At 34.9% G+C, this 15925-nt stretch overlaps 1 protein-coding gene across 2 annotated transcripts in view; it reads left to right on the forward strand.

Moving 5' to 3' along the window:
* The window catches only part of sntg2 (syntrophin, gamma 2), a 116386-nt gene that overhangs the window by 25646 nt on the left and 74815 nt on the right, over positions 1-15925 (forward strand). Inside the window, exon 1 of one of the 2 annotated variants that reach the window (XM_051134250.1) lies at positions 33-424. The exons of the other annotated variant lie outside the window; for it this stretch is intronic. Within the exon in view, the coding sequence (XP_050990207.1) occupies positions 356-424 (69 nt within the window). The 5' untranslated portion in view covers positions 33-355. Of the gene's footprint in view, positions 1-32; positions 425-15925 lie in introns of those variants that run through there. 2 annotated transcript variants of the gene reach the window in all.

The raw sequence follows: 15925 nt of genomic DNA on the forward strand, positions 1-15925 counted from the left end.
AGCTCGAGCTGAAGGGCTCATCATATCTGAGGCAGCAGAAGGAAACGCGCTCAACATTTGCGCTCCGATCCTCCAGCGCGACGCGTCTCTTTCCAACTCGCAGGAATAACCCCATCACTCTCATCGCTTCAGCTCCGCGTGGATGTGTCTTTAAACACCGAGCGCCTCCACACGGTCCCGCTGATTCAGATTCGCTAAGAGCCGCTGCTGGTCTCCGGAAGGTCCATTTGGATGCTGGACCCCGGAGCCGCGTCCTTCCCAACAGGCTGAGCATGATGCCCGGCCATCACTGGATATAAATGACAGATCCAAGTGTGTGTGACTTCAGTGCACCGAAGCAGAGGCTGCATGGGAGATGAACGCAGCCGCCAAACATCAGCCTGATCTGCTAGAGAGACCCGCCAGCCTCCTGGTACCAACATGGGTAAGACAAGAAGATTCAACTCAACTTAATCAGCTACTTTTTGGCTAGTGCATATGCAGGGGAAATTTGATATAAATGCGGAGTCAGATAGGTTTAGATTACTAGAGTAACTTGCTTAACTAACTTTGCTATGGATGAGATCACTGAGGTACTGGAGAACTGGTGGCTAAATTGCATGAATTATATAGAAATGATTATCTTCAATATTTATTCAGACGTTCCTATTTAAAAGAGAAAAGCTGTATTGAAATATTTATTGCATTTGAGTCAGTTATACTGAATATTAATGCTTTTTATGGTCTTTTGAGTGCACTTTTTGTCATTCATGCATTTAAAAAGAAAGATGATATTTCTGCTTAGAGACCTTTATGTGGTAAAATATACTCTGTTGCACTGCACATAAAAAAGTGACTAATTACTGTCATGATTTAAAAGCGTTTTGGGTTTATTTTTTAGGCTGTGAGAGTTTTGAGTTCACATTTTTTCTCATTTACTGTATGCATTTTAAAAAGGTGCTTTGCAGATATGAAGTCAGCCAATTATTTTGTATGTGTACGACACAACATTTCTGAGCACTGGGGTTTACAGTATATGTGGCTTTTTAGACATTTTTTGGTTTATACAGTACATTTATGGAATATATTGACATTTTTGCACTAAAAATAAGGTGCAAAGTCAGTACATAATTTAGTATAATAATTAGGTTTTCAATGTAAATGAGGTGTGGGTGAGAGAGGGTCAGATAATGAGCTATTAATGTTAAAAAATAAATAAATAAATAAATAAATAAAATATCGGGGGGGTTTTTTGCCACAGCATTGGTGATTAAGAACACAACAATAAAACCATGCAGGAAATGTTGCATAATTGACAGAACAAATCCTAGTAGATTTGAGGTGACAGTGTAATCTCAAGGCAAAATGAGTTTTTTTGTGCTATTGTTCCCATTTGCTGTATTCCTCTTTGTGTAGATAATGATGTGTGACAGTGTGGAGTAGCTTCATTCGCACTATTCTTGAGGTGTTCGGAGATGTCCTCTCAAAGGATTTCTCAGTGAATGCATTGAAACTGCTGTTAGAGATTGCTGCTTGCTTGCTTTATTTGTTTTAACACGTTCTGTCCTATTTCTGGTGCCCCGTTTGTGGCGTTTCTTAATTGGTAAATGGAGTCTTGCCAGTTGCACTGCGGTACCTTTATCAGATTGGAGGGGTTTGAAGGGTTTCCTGAGGTATCGATAAATGCTGGCTCACTGCTTTTGGATTTGAAAAGAACTTGCAGTTTTTCCCCAAAAACAGAACCTCTGGGAAGCCTCCAAGAGATTGGATGTCTGCATGAGCAGAAATCCATAATGATTTTCATTTTTTCCTCATAAATTTGTTCCTGAGCTGCATGCATTCGGTTACTGAAATCATTCTATTGATATCTGATCAGAGAACATATAGTTAGAGAGCAGAGTGTTGGAGAAAACAGTTATTCTGATCTCGTTTCTGTATCCCAGAGGTGTGCAGATATGATTCGTAGGCTTCACCTTTGATCTGATTTTCTGCTGATCTTTCAGGTGAACTGTGGTCGTGTGATAAACCCTGACTTAGTTCTCTGATCGTCATGAATGCAGTTGAGTAAATGATGAGGGTTGCCAGGTCTGCATGACAAAGACTCGCCCCAAAACTCAAACTATACCACCTACAAAGAACAGATTTTAGATTCCTTATTCAGCTTGCTTTCTTCTGCAGATCCAGAAAACAATATTAAAACATGCACACATTTCAAGTTCATGGTGAGAAAACAAAACTCAACAGCACTGCTAGATGTCTTGTTGTCTTGTAATATTTAAGGAGGGTCGGAGGGTTGCTTGGATGATGTAAATGTGCTGTACTGTGCGTTTTTGTTTTTGTTTTATTTCATTTTTCTGCAGATTCACATGCCCATACAATAAAAATGTTGTAAGTGTAATTTAAACACAATTAACACAATTTAAACTAAGATTGTACGTAAAAAAAAATACAGAAAAATACATGCATATTTTTACTTTTTTTTTTTTTTTTTTTTTTACATATAATATGCAGTAGAAGTAATTGTATGCTTTGTCAATCTTCAAAACCTTGCAAAATATATATATGCATATTTTTACTTTTAAGTTATAGTATTGCTTATGTCAAACCATCAAACCAAACGCTGCAATATGTATGCATATTTTTACTTATATTGCATGTTATACAAGTACATTTAAGTAATAGTATGCTCTGTCAAACGATCCAGCCTTGCAATACAGCATACATGCTTATGTTTGCCTGTTATTTGTCAAAATTGTAAAATGTATTAAACCTTGCAATATGTATGCATGTTTTTACTTAAAAACATGCAATATAATGACAAGCATTGCAAAGTGCATGCATAATATGTAACATAAGTAATTGTGTGCTTTTTTTAACCACCAAACTTTGCAATACAGCCTGCATGCATATTTTTTTAACTTACATTTGCTTGTATATTTGTCAAAATAGTTTATTGCATTAAACCTTGTAATATGTATGTATATTTTTGCTTATATTGCATGTTATATAAGTAAATGTAGGTGATAGGATGCTTTGTCAAACCATCAAATACAGCATGCATGCATATTTTGTTTACTTATATTTAGTTATACGTACAAGTTATTTGTCAAAAATGTTTGTCAGTGCATTAAATTATAAAACATGCAGTATAATGTCAAACAATCAAACCTTGCAAAGTGCATGCATATTTTTATTTATATAATATGCAACATAATAGTATGCATTGTCAAACCATCAAACCTTGCAATACAGAATGCATGCATATTTTTACATATATTTACTTATATATTATGCAATCTAAGTATAGGTATGCATCAAACTTTACAATATATACGCATATTTCTACTTATATTACATATTATATACTGTAAGTATGCTTTGTCAAACCATGCAATACAGCATGCAAATTTTTATTTGGATTTACTTATATAATATGCAGTATAAATAATAGTATTGCTTGTCAATGCATAATTATGTATGCATATTTTTAAGGTTAGTTAAGTATATAATATGCATTTTAAATAATAGCTTTGTCAAATCATCAGATTGAGTGCTAAAATCAATTTAAAATGAGTGCAAATCCTTGGAAAAGCTGCAGACTTGGCAAATGTTGTGTATAAACTGTGTATTGATGAATTTATTTCATCTCTGCATCAGAATGAATGAAGATCATTTACATTAGGTTATTTGTCTTGCAGCAGATGTACATTTCAGATTAACTTGCGTAACAGCCTCCAGAACAAATGATGTGTCTTACAAGTGTACTTGTGCAGATTGGCTTTGTAAATCTGCCATGTAATGTAACCAGCTCTTATTTATATTTGTGAGATTTGATTCAGATCCAGCTCACACACGTGTGTCTCTGGAAAACCGCCGCTGGAAAGTTATTGTGTGCTTGTCTTTGGGATTTGGAGACTGCTAAATGCGCCCTACGGAGACTGTGATTGGCACATGAATGTTATAACCTTAAAAGTCACAAATCTTTTATTCATGTTCTGCAGGACAGGATTCAAGGTTTTTAGCTGGTAGTTTATAGCAGGTTTGGTGGTGGCAAAGGGATGGTTTACAGTCAACCAGAAGCCATTTATTGTGATTCATAAACCTGGTAAGAAAAAGAAGGCCTTTTTTTAATAAAAAAAAAAAAAAGAAAGAAAAATTAAAATGAGAGTGATGCTTGTCTGTGCAAAATATGCAGTTGTGGGAGTATTGCAACAGTAAGGGTTGTTAGCAAGGGTAGTTAGTTGCTATGTGGTTGCTAGGGTGTTTTGTATTACTGACTGACTCTCCTGTGATCTTCTGGTTTCCAGATATGATTTGGGAGAAAATGGTGCATCTGATCACTTTGTAAAGCAACAAAATGATTTGAGGAATCAGCATGACGAATTAGGCATGGAAGTTAAACCCTATAAAATCTACTGGTGGTATCATATTTGATACACAAGGCCTCTAAATGATCAAATCTACTACATATTGATAGTTCAGACTTTTTTTAATCAAGTAAAAGCTCTTTTAATTGCAAACAGTTACCTGTAGCTGGTGCTTCATGTGTCTTTTCTTGACTTATTTTTATCAAGTAAACATAAGAACATAAGATGTCTGTACTAATATTTCCAGATGAACATTTTCTGCACTGAAGCAGCTTGGCTTTACTTGATTCTGCATGAATCATATTTTTAGAATAATCAGTGAGTGTCAAATCTGATCATCAGGATCTTTTGAGCAACGTTTGTTTCCAGAAGCTTTACTTTTACTGTTCCTCAGTGGAGGAATGATCTTCCCAAGCCTCCATTATATGTTTGGATCATTTTAATCTCATCTTAGTAAGACATATGTGACCTTGGACCCAGTCATAAGGGTCAATTTTTTAATTTTTGAAATGTATACATCATCTGAAAGCTGAATAAATAAGCTTTCCATTGATGTATGGTGGGACAATAGTTGGTTGAGATACAACTATTTGAAAATTTGGAATCTGAGGGTGCAAAAATAAAATCTAAATATTGAGAAAATCGCCTTTAAAGTTGTCCAAATGAAGTTCGCAGCAATGCATATTACTAATCAAAAATTAAGTTTTGATATATTTACAGTAGGAAATTTACAAAATATCTTCATGGAACATGATCTTTAATATGCTAATGATTTTGGCATAAAAGAAAAATCAATCATTTTGACCCATACAATGTATTTTTGCCTATTGCTACAAATATACTCATGCTACTTAAGATGAGTTTTGTGGTCCAGGGTCAGATCTGATTTACATTAAATGATCTAAATATCAGTGGTCACTCTATCTACAGTAATATGTTTATTGTAGATAGAGTGACCACTGATATTTAGATCATTTAATGTAAATATCCGCTTCACTGTTATAGATCTCATTGATTTGCATTAAATCCTATCAGACATATTTCATAATTTTGTTCATATGAATATCAGCATCTGCACCAAATTGCATATTTTTGCATATCTCAGTTTGAGTCTCTGAATAAAATTGAGTCCGTTTTCTCATATTCTCATATCATGAGACATAAAACTTTCAAATGGTTCAATAAACTGTTCCATTTCCAAAAAATGATTTTTCTGACCAGCTTTAAAGGGTTAACACTTAGTGTTAGAGGTTTCATCACACCAGTGCCTTTGCATGCAACAGCAATAATTGCATTATGAGCATAATGAATCTGATGCACGGCGTTTTACCATTTTCAGCTCCGCTGCAACACAAATCTATTGCGATTCGTCCCAGGGGCCGCGGTGATTTACTTCCAGCGTGACGTGACAGACTGTAATAGAGTCACAGCCAGGCAATTAGTCAGCGTTAATATAAAACTGCATGTGACCTGCTGGGTGTCGTCGTCTTTATCTGCGAATCGCCACTGCGGCGTTTAATGTCTCTCTTTCTCTCTCTCTTGTCGTAATACACGCTCAGCTCTTAAACGACCGCCTATTATTCTGGAAACACTCTATTAATACTGTCCCGATATGTTTACTCAGCCTGTAAAAGACGGCTCTTTCCCGCCACGTCTTTGTCATCCGGCCCAGCCTTGCCTTTTCATTTCCATTTTGATTCACGACAGGTATGAATTTTAATGAGCTCCGTTTCGCATTTGGAAACTTACCTCGCCTAAATGTTACTTCATAACGCAGAGTTTGAAGATTGCAGTGTTTTTAGAGAAAATGAGGATGCTGGGAGCGCGGAGTTTGAGATAATCAAGGATGCGTGTTTTATTAATAGGGTTTCATTAGTTGGTTATTGAGGCAGAATTGGTCATATGAAATATTGTAATGCAATATTGAGTTGCATGCTGGAAGCGGCTTTGACCTTTACTGATAAGACTTGGCGTGCTGAAGCATCGGGTGAGCAGAATGAGGTTTTCCTCACTGTGTGGGCAGCGAGGATTTCCATACGAGCACAAAGGGTTCGAGTTCAAAGACAAAGCCTTTATTCCCAGGGGTGGAAAAAGTACGGAGATTTTATGCTTGAGTTCAACTGGATGCTGTCGATTTTGCTTCATTAAAAGTCAAACTGTGTGGCCAACAACATATTTGAGTTCAAAAGTTTAGGTCAGTAAGATTTTATTTTATTTTTTTATTTATTTATTTTTAAACAAGTTTTATTCAGCAAGGATTAAAGACTTGCATTAAAGACTTTTACATTGTTGCAAAAAAAAAAAAAGTATTTCAAATAATTGCTGTTGTTTTGAACTTTATATTCATCAAAGAAAAATTATGGTTTCTATAAAAATTCTGAAAATAATAAGAAATGCAGCAAATCAGGATATTAGAATGACGTGGTTTGGTTAAGTTATATATTTTTAATATATGTTTAAATATTTTTTCATTACTACTGGAATAAAATAAATTATAACAGAAATAAAATAAAATATATAAAAACATAAGCTTAAAACATACATTTTATTTTACCTAGTTGCAAAGTCAACATTTCTCATTTTCAAGTTTAACTATAACTAAAAATAAATAAATTAGTAATTTAAAATATAATAAAATAAATAATATATATAATATATAATTTGATATTATACAAATAATACTTAAAATATAGACAGATACAATAACAACAAATTTACTAAAACCTAGTATAAGTTAAAAAACTATCATCTATAATAAATAGCACATTGTATACCAGTGATACTAAAATAACAGATTTCAACATTATTGATAAGAAATATTAGCATGAATTCTGAAGGATCATGTGACACTGAAGACTGGAGCAATGATGCTGAAAATTCAGCTTTGCATCACCAAAATAAGTTATATCTTTTTCTGTATGTTTGGATAGAATACAGTTATTTTGAATTGTAATAACATTTCCAAATATTACTATTTTTACCGTATTTTTAATTTAAAAAAATGCAGCCTTGGTGAACACTTAATAAAATCCTAGCGTTCCTATTTAAAAGTAAATGTTTTCTTGGCTTCTTTCTGAAACTGATTGAATAGACTTTCTCATTAAACTCAAACATGTTGAAATTGTTAAACTTCAGATTCACCCTCAGTTAATTTTATAGCTGTTGCACTCGAGTCCATCGTCGTCTGCGTCTTTTAATTAAAGCTTTTTGCTTTAGGTCAGTGACTGTGTTGTGCTGGCTGACGAGACGTCTCTTCACAAGGACGAGTGACCATAGTTGTGGCTAAATGTGCTGAAATGGATGTCATTGGCTGTATGAGTTCAGCCGGGAGTGTAATTTGATGGGTTTTGTAAGCTCAGTTTAATGGACAAAAAGATGAAAGAAATCATGATGACCTGCAAAAACTGTGCTTTGGAGGCCTAAATGGAATTGTAGGGAATAAAAAGCATAATTTTTGGCTTTAAAATATAGCTGAGTAAAAGTTCAGAGATTCAGTTTCAACAGTACTTAAGTAAAAAAAATCCTCTGAATAATTTATGTAGTTGACAGATGATTTTATACGAAGTGACTTTTTACAGACAGTACATGTGTTTCCTGGTTTGAACCCATGACTTTGCCGCTGCTGGCACTATAAATAGAAAATAGTCAGCAGTAAGTGAGTCTGTGTAACTTTTGACTAGTAAAGCATGCATATTTTCGGTTGCCTTTAGTTTAGTGATCATTATGCAAAGGTGTTAACCATTATGCAAGAGTAACGCTTGTAAATCCTGAAATTTGAAAGACTCCAGCAAAAATATGCAATTATTTAAGAAGCCAAAAAGCGATACAATTCTAAAGCTTGTCATGCAAATCAAAGATATCTTTATAACAGCACAGCAGATACTGACACAGAATTATCTAAATATCAGCTGTCACTCTGTATCTCCAATAATATGTCTTAGAGATTGAAATGATTTAAACATATAATGCAATGCAAGCAATGATGATTAAGAGATGAACAAATAAATGTTTTAGAGGCTTGGGAAGATCATTCCTCCACTGAGGAACAGTGAAAGTACAGCTTCTGGAAACAAACGCTCTTCAAAAGATCATGATGATCAGATTTGAGACAAAAAAAGTAATTACAAAAATTATTAATTCAAAAATGAATCAAGTAAAGCCAAACTGCTTCAGTCCAGTAAGTGTTCATCTGGAAATACGACAGCAAAAAGACACATGAAGCACCAGTTGAAGGTGGACATTTGTAATTAAATTAATTATTAATTAAATAAAAAATAGACTTAAATAAAAAAGACCTTTTACTTGATTAAAAAAAAAAAAGTCAGTCAGACAACAAAAAACATGGAGCAGATTGTGTGCAACAGGTTTAGCAGCAAAGTTTTGATCATGTTGATCATTTAGAGGCCTTGCATATCAAATATGATACAAGTTTCTGAACCAACATTCTTCCAGCAATGTAAACAGAAATTTTTGGAATGTTCTTTTGAAAACATTTATTTGAAAGTTCATCTAAGGTGGTTTTGAAAAAATTCAAGTAACATTCCGATGATGTTTACAAAAGAATAAAATGTAACATTCCAGGTGATGTCAGTGCTGTCTAGAACCCTGCACGAGCCCTGCCTTTGTCCAACAACTTATCAGAACAGAGCCTGTGTTTATTACACAGCTGCTGTTGCAGCCATTGCAATGTTTTTTAATGTCAAAGTGGCTAGATTTCATTTAGTTTCTTTATTAAGTTAATTTAGAAATACATTTGGAACATTTTATGTTTGTTAAATTCAAGCTTTCGTTTTTAAAGTAACGAAAAAACAGCAATGAATTCATCATATGTTTGATCAGTTTAGCCAAATCAACACGACTTGCCTAAAATAAAATCTATAGACACAAAACACTTGATGCATTTCACAATATTAATTTAAGCATTTAACCTAGATAAATGTGCACTATTAGACATACAATCATTTGTGCACAGAGTGCGATCACTTGCATTTTTTCTTAATAACAGTGGAAACCTAAAATATACCATTTTTGCTCATAAAGGTAAGAGTAATACATCTTAACTGCAAAAGGTCTATTTTTATGTGTGTGCACTCACAATATCAACAAAGCGTTGTGCTTTCATAAACTAAAGAAAACAAACATGTGCTTTCTGACATCTCTTGAGGAGGAACGCTTGGAAATATGTGCCTCTACATACATTTCTGCAACACCGTAATTACGTATACCTTACTTACTGCACGTTTCGCGGCAGTTTCAAAGTGAAATGTCCAGAGTGGTGCTAAAACACATGTTCAATACGTGACCTTGGCACGTTTTTATTACGTTGGTACAGGCACGTATTGCTGCATTTTTATTATGCTGCTTGAGGTACGTACCCTATATATATACCCTACACCAAACCCAACCCTAAACCTAACCGATAGTGTTAACAAATGCAAAATTGATTTAAAACAGCATTTTGTTATGCAGCCATGCTATTTTCACTTCCTCATTCAGATTTGAGCTGTTTTGTCGAGCTGTAATTTCACAGGGTTCAAACCGGAGCTTTTCTTCACCAAAGTGCAACGCCGTATCGCGTAAGCTACCGAGTAGACTGACTGTATTGGAAAACTCATGTGTACGAAGCTGTATATGTGATGACAACGTTCAAAAGTATTAATTTTCAAATGGCGCAGGTTTTAAAACCATAATATAGTATTCAGCAGTAGTAATCGTCTGAAAATTTGGCTTTATTAACCAAAACTCTGTTTAAATCATACTATAGCATTCATTTTAACTGGAAACGGCAGTGATTCGTACATATAGGTACAAAATAGGTTTTCAGAAATGTATATAGAGGCACGTATTTCCAATGAGCTTAAGTTGCAAAAATGATCCGAACCTGTATTCACATTTAACATGAAACACAGCAATAAAAACGTAGACTTCAACTGTCTGAATTACGAGAAAACTAAAACAATGTTGGCAAAGTTAAAGGCTAAATGTTATGTTACTACTATTATGACTATTCACGAGATGTTTTATTGACTTTTTTTTTAACTCTGATTGATCGATTTAATGAGACATTGTTTTTATTATTTTTTTTTTAACATGCATTCAAATATTTTTTTCATGTTTATTTCGTGCTGCAAATATTAAAGAGGAAAAGATAATTGATTCACATGCCGCTTGACTGGCTTGAGGCGAATAGTTATCTCACTACAAATTAAAGAGCGTAAAAACACATTTATTATTTGTATTTTATCATAAAATTGACAGAATTTATAGGCTGAGACTTGCGTGCCATAAATAATGAATGGACCTGAAAAGTTAAATATTATTTCCAAGCATTTATACATAAATAAAACAGCTTGTGAATACTCACAGAGCGTTATGTACTTAAGAAAAATCAACAAGTTAACCGAGTTGCTGCCCATAATGATGTGGCTGGTCTGAAAACATTCAGAAATAATGTTCTTATAACTTGGAATGTTAGGGAAATATTCTTAGAAGCTTTTTTGTTAGTTGAGACTGTTGCAAATGCTGTTTCTGCTCGCTGCTCTGTTGTGGTTCATGTTTAGAAGAGTAAATAATGATTATAGATCACTCGGCTTTACTCTTCTGCTCGGATTCCACCTGCTTGAACGATTTCTGGCTGAGATACGGTAACTACTGTCTGCAGCGGAGCGGGTGAGATTCCCTGCCGAGAGCGGCCGGTGAGAATGCATTGAATTTATTACAGCCTGCGGCTTCACGGTGGCCATCAGGGTAATTTGATTGATCCTTGCGTCCTCCGCTGCCACTTTCCACATAGATTATCAGAACGGCTGCACACTTGAACTCAGTGATTGGCACGTCTTTGATATCTGAACACTCAGGACACACACAGACCGTTAAATTGCTCAGACATTTTTTTCTTTTAAATACATTAATGATTGCATAAGGTACAGGCTTTAAATCATCATGCAAAGGCATCGATTATTACGGCCGTCCTCAAAACACAAAGGAGAAAAACTACCGTTATATCCGTGGCACTCCAGCCCTGCAGCGGTGCGACATTATCGGCTGTGATCTGATCTCCAGACAGCAGTTGACCTTCATTCTTCTTCTAATTATTATCTTGATTGAAGCCGTCCAGTGGCGCTCTCTCGCCCGCCTTTGTAGTGAATTCAAATTAGAGGCAATATTTCACAATTACAATGCAAACACTTAAAAGTAATCATCGTTTGAAGCAGATAATTGACCTTAAAGGCGTTTAAAATCACAGATCTAACAAATCTAACTTTTTGTCGCTTGATAAGGTCATTGTCAGACAGGAGTAGATGCGGGTGGGCGGCGTGACTAAAGCGTTATATCATTCTGTGAGTAATTTTGGATCGAAGTGACGGTGTGCATCACAATATAAGAGTTATTTTTGCTTGAATTCTATGAAAAGTGATCTATGTAAAGTAGACTTGTGGAAATTGATCATTATCTCTTGCAAAAGAAAAGCAGTCTCTTCTGCTCATCTAGGCTGCATTTATTTGAGCAAAAATACTGTTAAAAAAATTATTACATTTTAAATAGCTGTTTTCTGTGTGAATATGTTAAAATGTGATTTATCCCTGTGATCAAAGCTGAACTTTCAGCATCATTACTCCAGTCTTCAGTGTCACACAATCCTTCGGAAATCATTCTAATATGCTGATTTGCTGCTCAGACATTTACCGTTATTACCAGTGCTGCTGCTTCGCATTTTTCTGGAAACTAAAAAAAAGTTGAAATAGAATTTTTGTAACATTAAAAAAAGTCTTTCACTTTTAATGCATCTTAGCTGAAATATTAATTTCTTATTAATTTCTTACCTTTGAAGGGTAATGTAAATTTATCGTAAAGTAATGCATTTCTTTTGGTGACAGGTAAATCATGCCATGACTAACTTGTGAACTTTCGTCATTACTGAAGTTTTTAAAAACCCTATCACACAATATTTGGAACAAAGAATAATTTTAGACTGCTGACCTTTTGTTTTCACTTCATTTGTTTTACTTTTAGGAATTTGCATCCTGCCAATAACACATCAGACATTGGTGCAACAACATTATAACCAAGTGTGCACATAAGTGGTCCGCAGGTCTGCATGCACGACCAAAATAAGAAAATGCGCTTTGTAAATAAGTTCAGAGCGCGCATTTGCGACAAACTGCAATAGAGTATAAGATTTCTGTTCGAACTAAAAGCATAATTTTAGGCTATTCGCTGCAGTTTTTAAAGCACAATGCAAAAACATGACATTTCATTCACTGACGCTCTTCACTGTACTTTCTTTAAAGGGGTGCTATTATGCCTTTTCACTTTTTGAATTTTAGTCAGTGTGTGATGTGTATCTTTGGGCATAAAAAAGATCTACAAAGTTACACATCTCCAAAGGGAGATATTTCGTTTTTAAAAAATTCCTTTCCAAGTACTACAACGAACGGCTCCTTTGGACTACAGCGTTTGTTTCCCACATCCAATGATGCCACAAAGTGGTCCATTACAATATCATTGAAATAAATCCCGCCTACAGAAATTTCAAATGGTTGGGGTGTGGGTAGTTACAAGGTGGGGGATTAGCCAAAAGTTAGCGATGCAGCGCAGAGAGCCGCTTCAACCAAACGCAGTGCGGCGGGTACAAACACAAGCATTGACTAGAGTGGCCGCCTCAGAGCAGTAACGCACCGCAGATGTGTGCAGTGTGTGGTAAGACATTTATTCATCATACAGTGTAGATAGCTTCATTTCTAACACAAGTGTTTTTTTAAAATGCATTAACTTGCACTAGACAAGGCAAGGCTAATCAGTGATGATGTTCTTTGATAATGTTAATGTTAGACTGCTTTTAGCCTTACTAAGTATATAAATAATTAAATAAATTAGCATGATAATATCATGTATTGGTGATCTTGCAGGCTGACGACAGGACCCAACACTACTGTAGCGTATTATTTACTCACCCTCCATGCATCCTAGGTGTATATGACTTCCTTCTTTCAGACGAATGCAATCGGAGTTATATTAAAATTTATACTGGCACTCCCAAGCTTTAGAACAGCATAGACAAGTGTTTCTCTTCATCAATCCAAAACAAGTGCAATAATGTGCATACATTCATAATAAAAAGTGCCTCAAACGTCTCCGGGGGGTCAATAAAGGCATCCTTTAGCGAATCGATGTGTTTTTGTAAGACAAATATCCATATTTAAAACGTAAGAATCACTTCTAGCTTGTGCTAACAGTTGTACACGGAACTTGCTTTTTTGACAAGGGGCGTGGCAGTACTGAAACACCGTCTAAGCACCGTCTAACATTTTATTTTAAATGTTACTATAAAATAATCATGAGAACCAGGCTAAAAAACGTATGGGCATACCTGATTATAACACACTTGAGTTAAAAAGAAAAGACTTGTAATGGTGAACCTAATATTATAAAAATGTTTGCTGAAATATTCCAAATAATATAGCGATAGTCTTTTGGATGTAGGGTTATATTTGAATGTAGGAGTTTATTTGAATGACATTTGTGTCTTTTATGTTTTATGAAAGCTTTTTTTAACCCTGTAAAGTCTGCTGTATCATATTTAATATGCAAGGTCTCTAAATGATCAGCACAATAATATTTTGCTAAAAAACTTGTCTTACAATCTATTCCATGTCGTCTGATTAATAGTTAGGGTGTTTTATCAAGTGAAAGCTCTTTTAGTGTATTTGTACAAAAATACGCCTTCAGCTGGTGCTTCATGTGTATTTTGCTGTCAGTTCTTGACTGATTTGTGTTTTTCAGGGCTGATGCTGATACCGATTATTTCAGATCAAGTAGACCGATAACCGATATTTTGAATTTTACATATGCTGTATGTCTGGTGTAAAAATCAAAATTAATGTAAAAATTAAGAATAACCAGAGCTCTGACAAAAACTTACTTTAAATGCTTTTAAATGATTTTATCTGCAAAGCAGTTTTTGAAAATAACCGATACCGATAACCATAAAAATGCTTGATATCGGCCTGATAATCAGTCAACCCCTTGTAAAAATAACTTTAGTAATTTTTCCAGATGAACACTTACTGAACTGAAGCAGCTTTGCTTTACTTGATTCTCCATTAATCATTTTTTGTTTCAAATCTGATTATCAGGATCTTTTGAGGAGCATTTGTTTCCAGAAGCTTTACTTTCACTGTTCCTCAGTGGAGGAATGATCTTCCCAAGCCTCCAAAACATCTCATATCTTTTGAGGAAGGTTTATTTGTTCATCTCTCGATCATCATTGGATTTCATTGCATTAAATGTTTAGATCATTTCAATCTCATCTTACCAAGGCATATCATTGGAGATACAGAGTGACCACTGATATTTAGATAATTTTATATCAGTGTCTGCTTTACTGTCTAAAGATCTCATTGATTTACATTAAATCCTATCAGACGTATTTCATCTTATTTTTCCATATCAGCATCTGCACCATACTGCATATTTTTGCTCCGTTTGAGTCTGAATAAAACAGAGCTGTTTTTCCTCCATATTCTCACTGTGTCAGACTATATGATCCATAAAAGTCTGATGTACCAACAAAAAATACACGCAAACTTTCAAATGGTTCTGTAAACTGTTCCATTTAAAAAAAAAAAAAAAAAGTTATTTCTGACTTATTTCTTACAGTATGTCAGTCTTTAACGGGTTGAGGAAAAATATTCAGTGTAACACATGGCATCTCTTTCATGCATTCATTGCTTTCTTCTTAAATGCTTCACTGGATGTGCAGAACATCTTCAGATGTTTGGACGCAGTTTGTGGAGTTTTTTTGCTCTGAGTCGGTTCTTTTAAAGATTTGACAGAATCTGCACCGCTTTAAAGTTCCTCCTCATCTTGTTTGAGATGCGTCCTACTCTGTTTTTTTGGTCGCTCACACACGCCACTCGAATATATATCCAGTATACTGTATCACAGAATCTCATTTCTGCCTTTGCATGCTCTATACTCAGTCCCAAGAGTGGTTTTCTTTGGCATTTATTCTAGAATGCACAAAAGCGAGTCAGTACTTGATCACTGATTTGAAACGGCGATGCATTTCTCCCGGGTTATTCCTGATTCCAGACGGCTTTCAGTAGAAGACATGAAAACCCATATGGACAAAAGCAGCACACGCCATACGTGCGTTTCCCTGGAGGATCTGATCTCATTGTGGTCAAACGCAGGCGAGATATTCAGATGCATCTTCAGTGTAGCTGTCGTGTGGACGTCACATTTATTGATATATCATGGACAGTGTATTTTGGGACTTTTACATTGTCATAGGCTCTATAGATTAGATGCCATTGCTCAAAAACAAAATGCATAGTAAAACGTGCTGTACAGACCAGCTGTCTGCATTTGCGTGAAGTGTGATGCTGGTTTCTTGTGTAAGAGATTTTTGTTGGACATTTCATGAGACCTGACCTTAGAAATTGTAAGTTATATGTTACCCTGGACCACAAAACCAATAATAAGTAGCATGGGTATATTTGTAGCAATAGCCAAAAATAGACTGTATGTGTCAAAATTATCTTTTTTTTTTTTGTCTATGTCAAAAATTATTAGAA

The sequence above is a fragment of the Labeo rohita genome, chromosome 17 (genome assembly GCF_022985175.1).
Source record: "Labeo rohita strain BAU-BD-2019 chromosome 17, IGBB_LRoh.1.0, whole genome shotgun sequence".
In the NCBI taxonomy this organism is placed as follows: domain Eukaryota; kingdom Metazoa; phylum Chordata; class Actinopteri; order Cypriniformes; family Cyprinidae; genus Labeo; species Labeo rohita.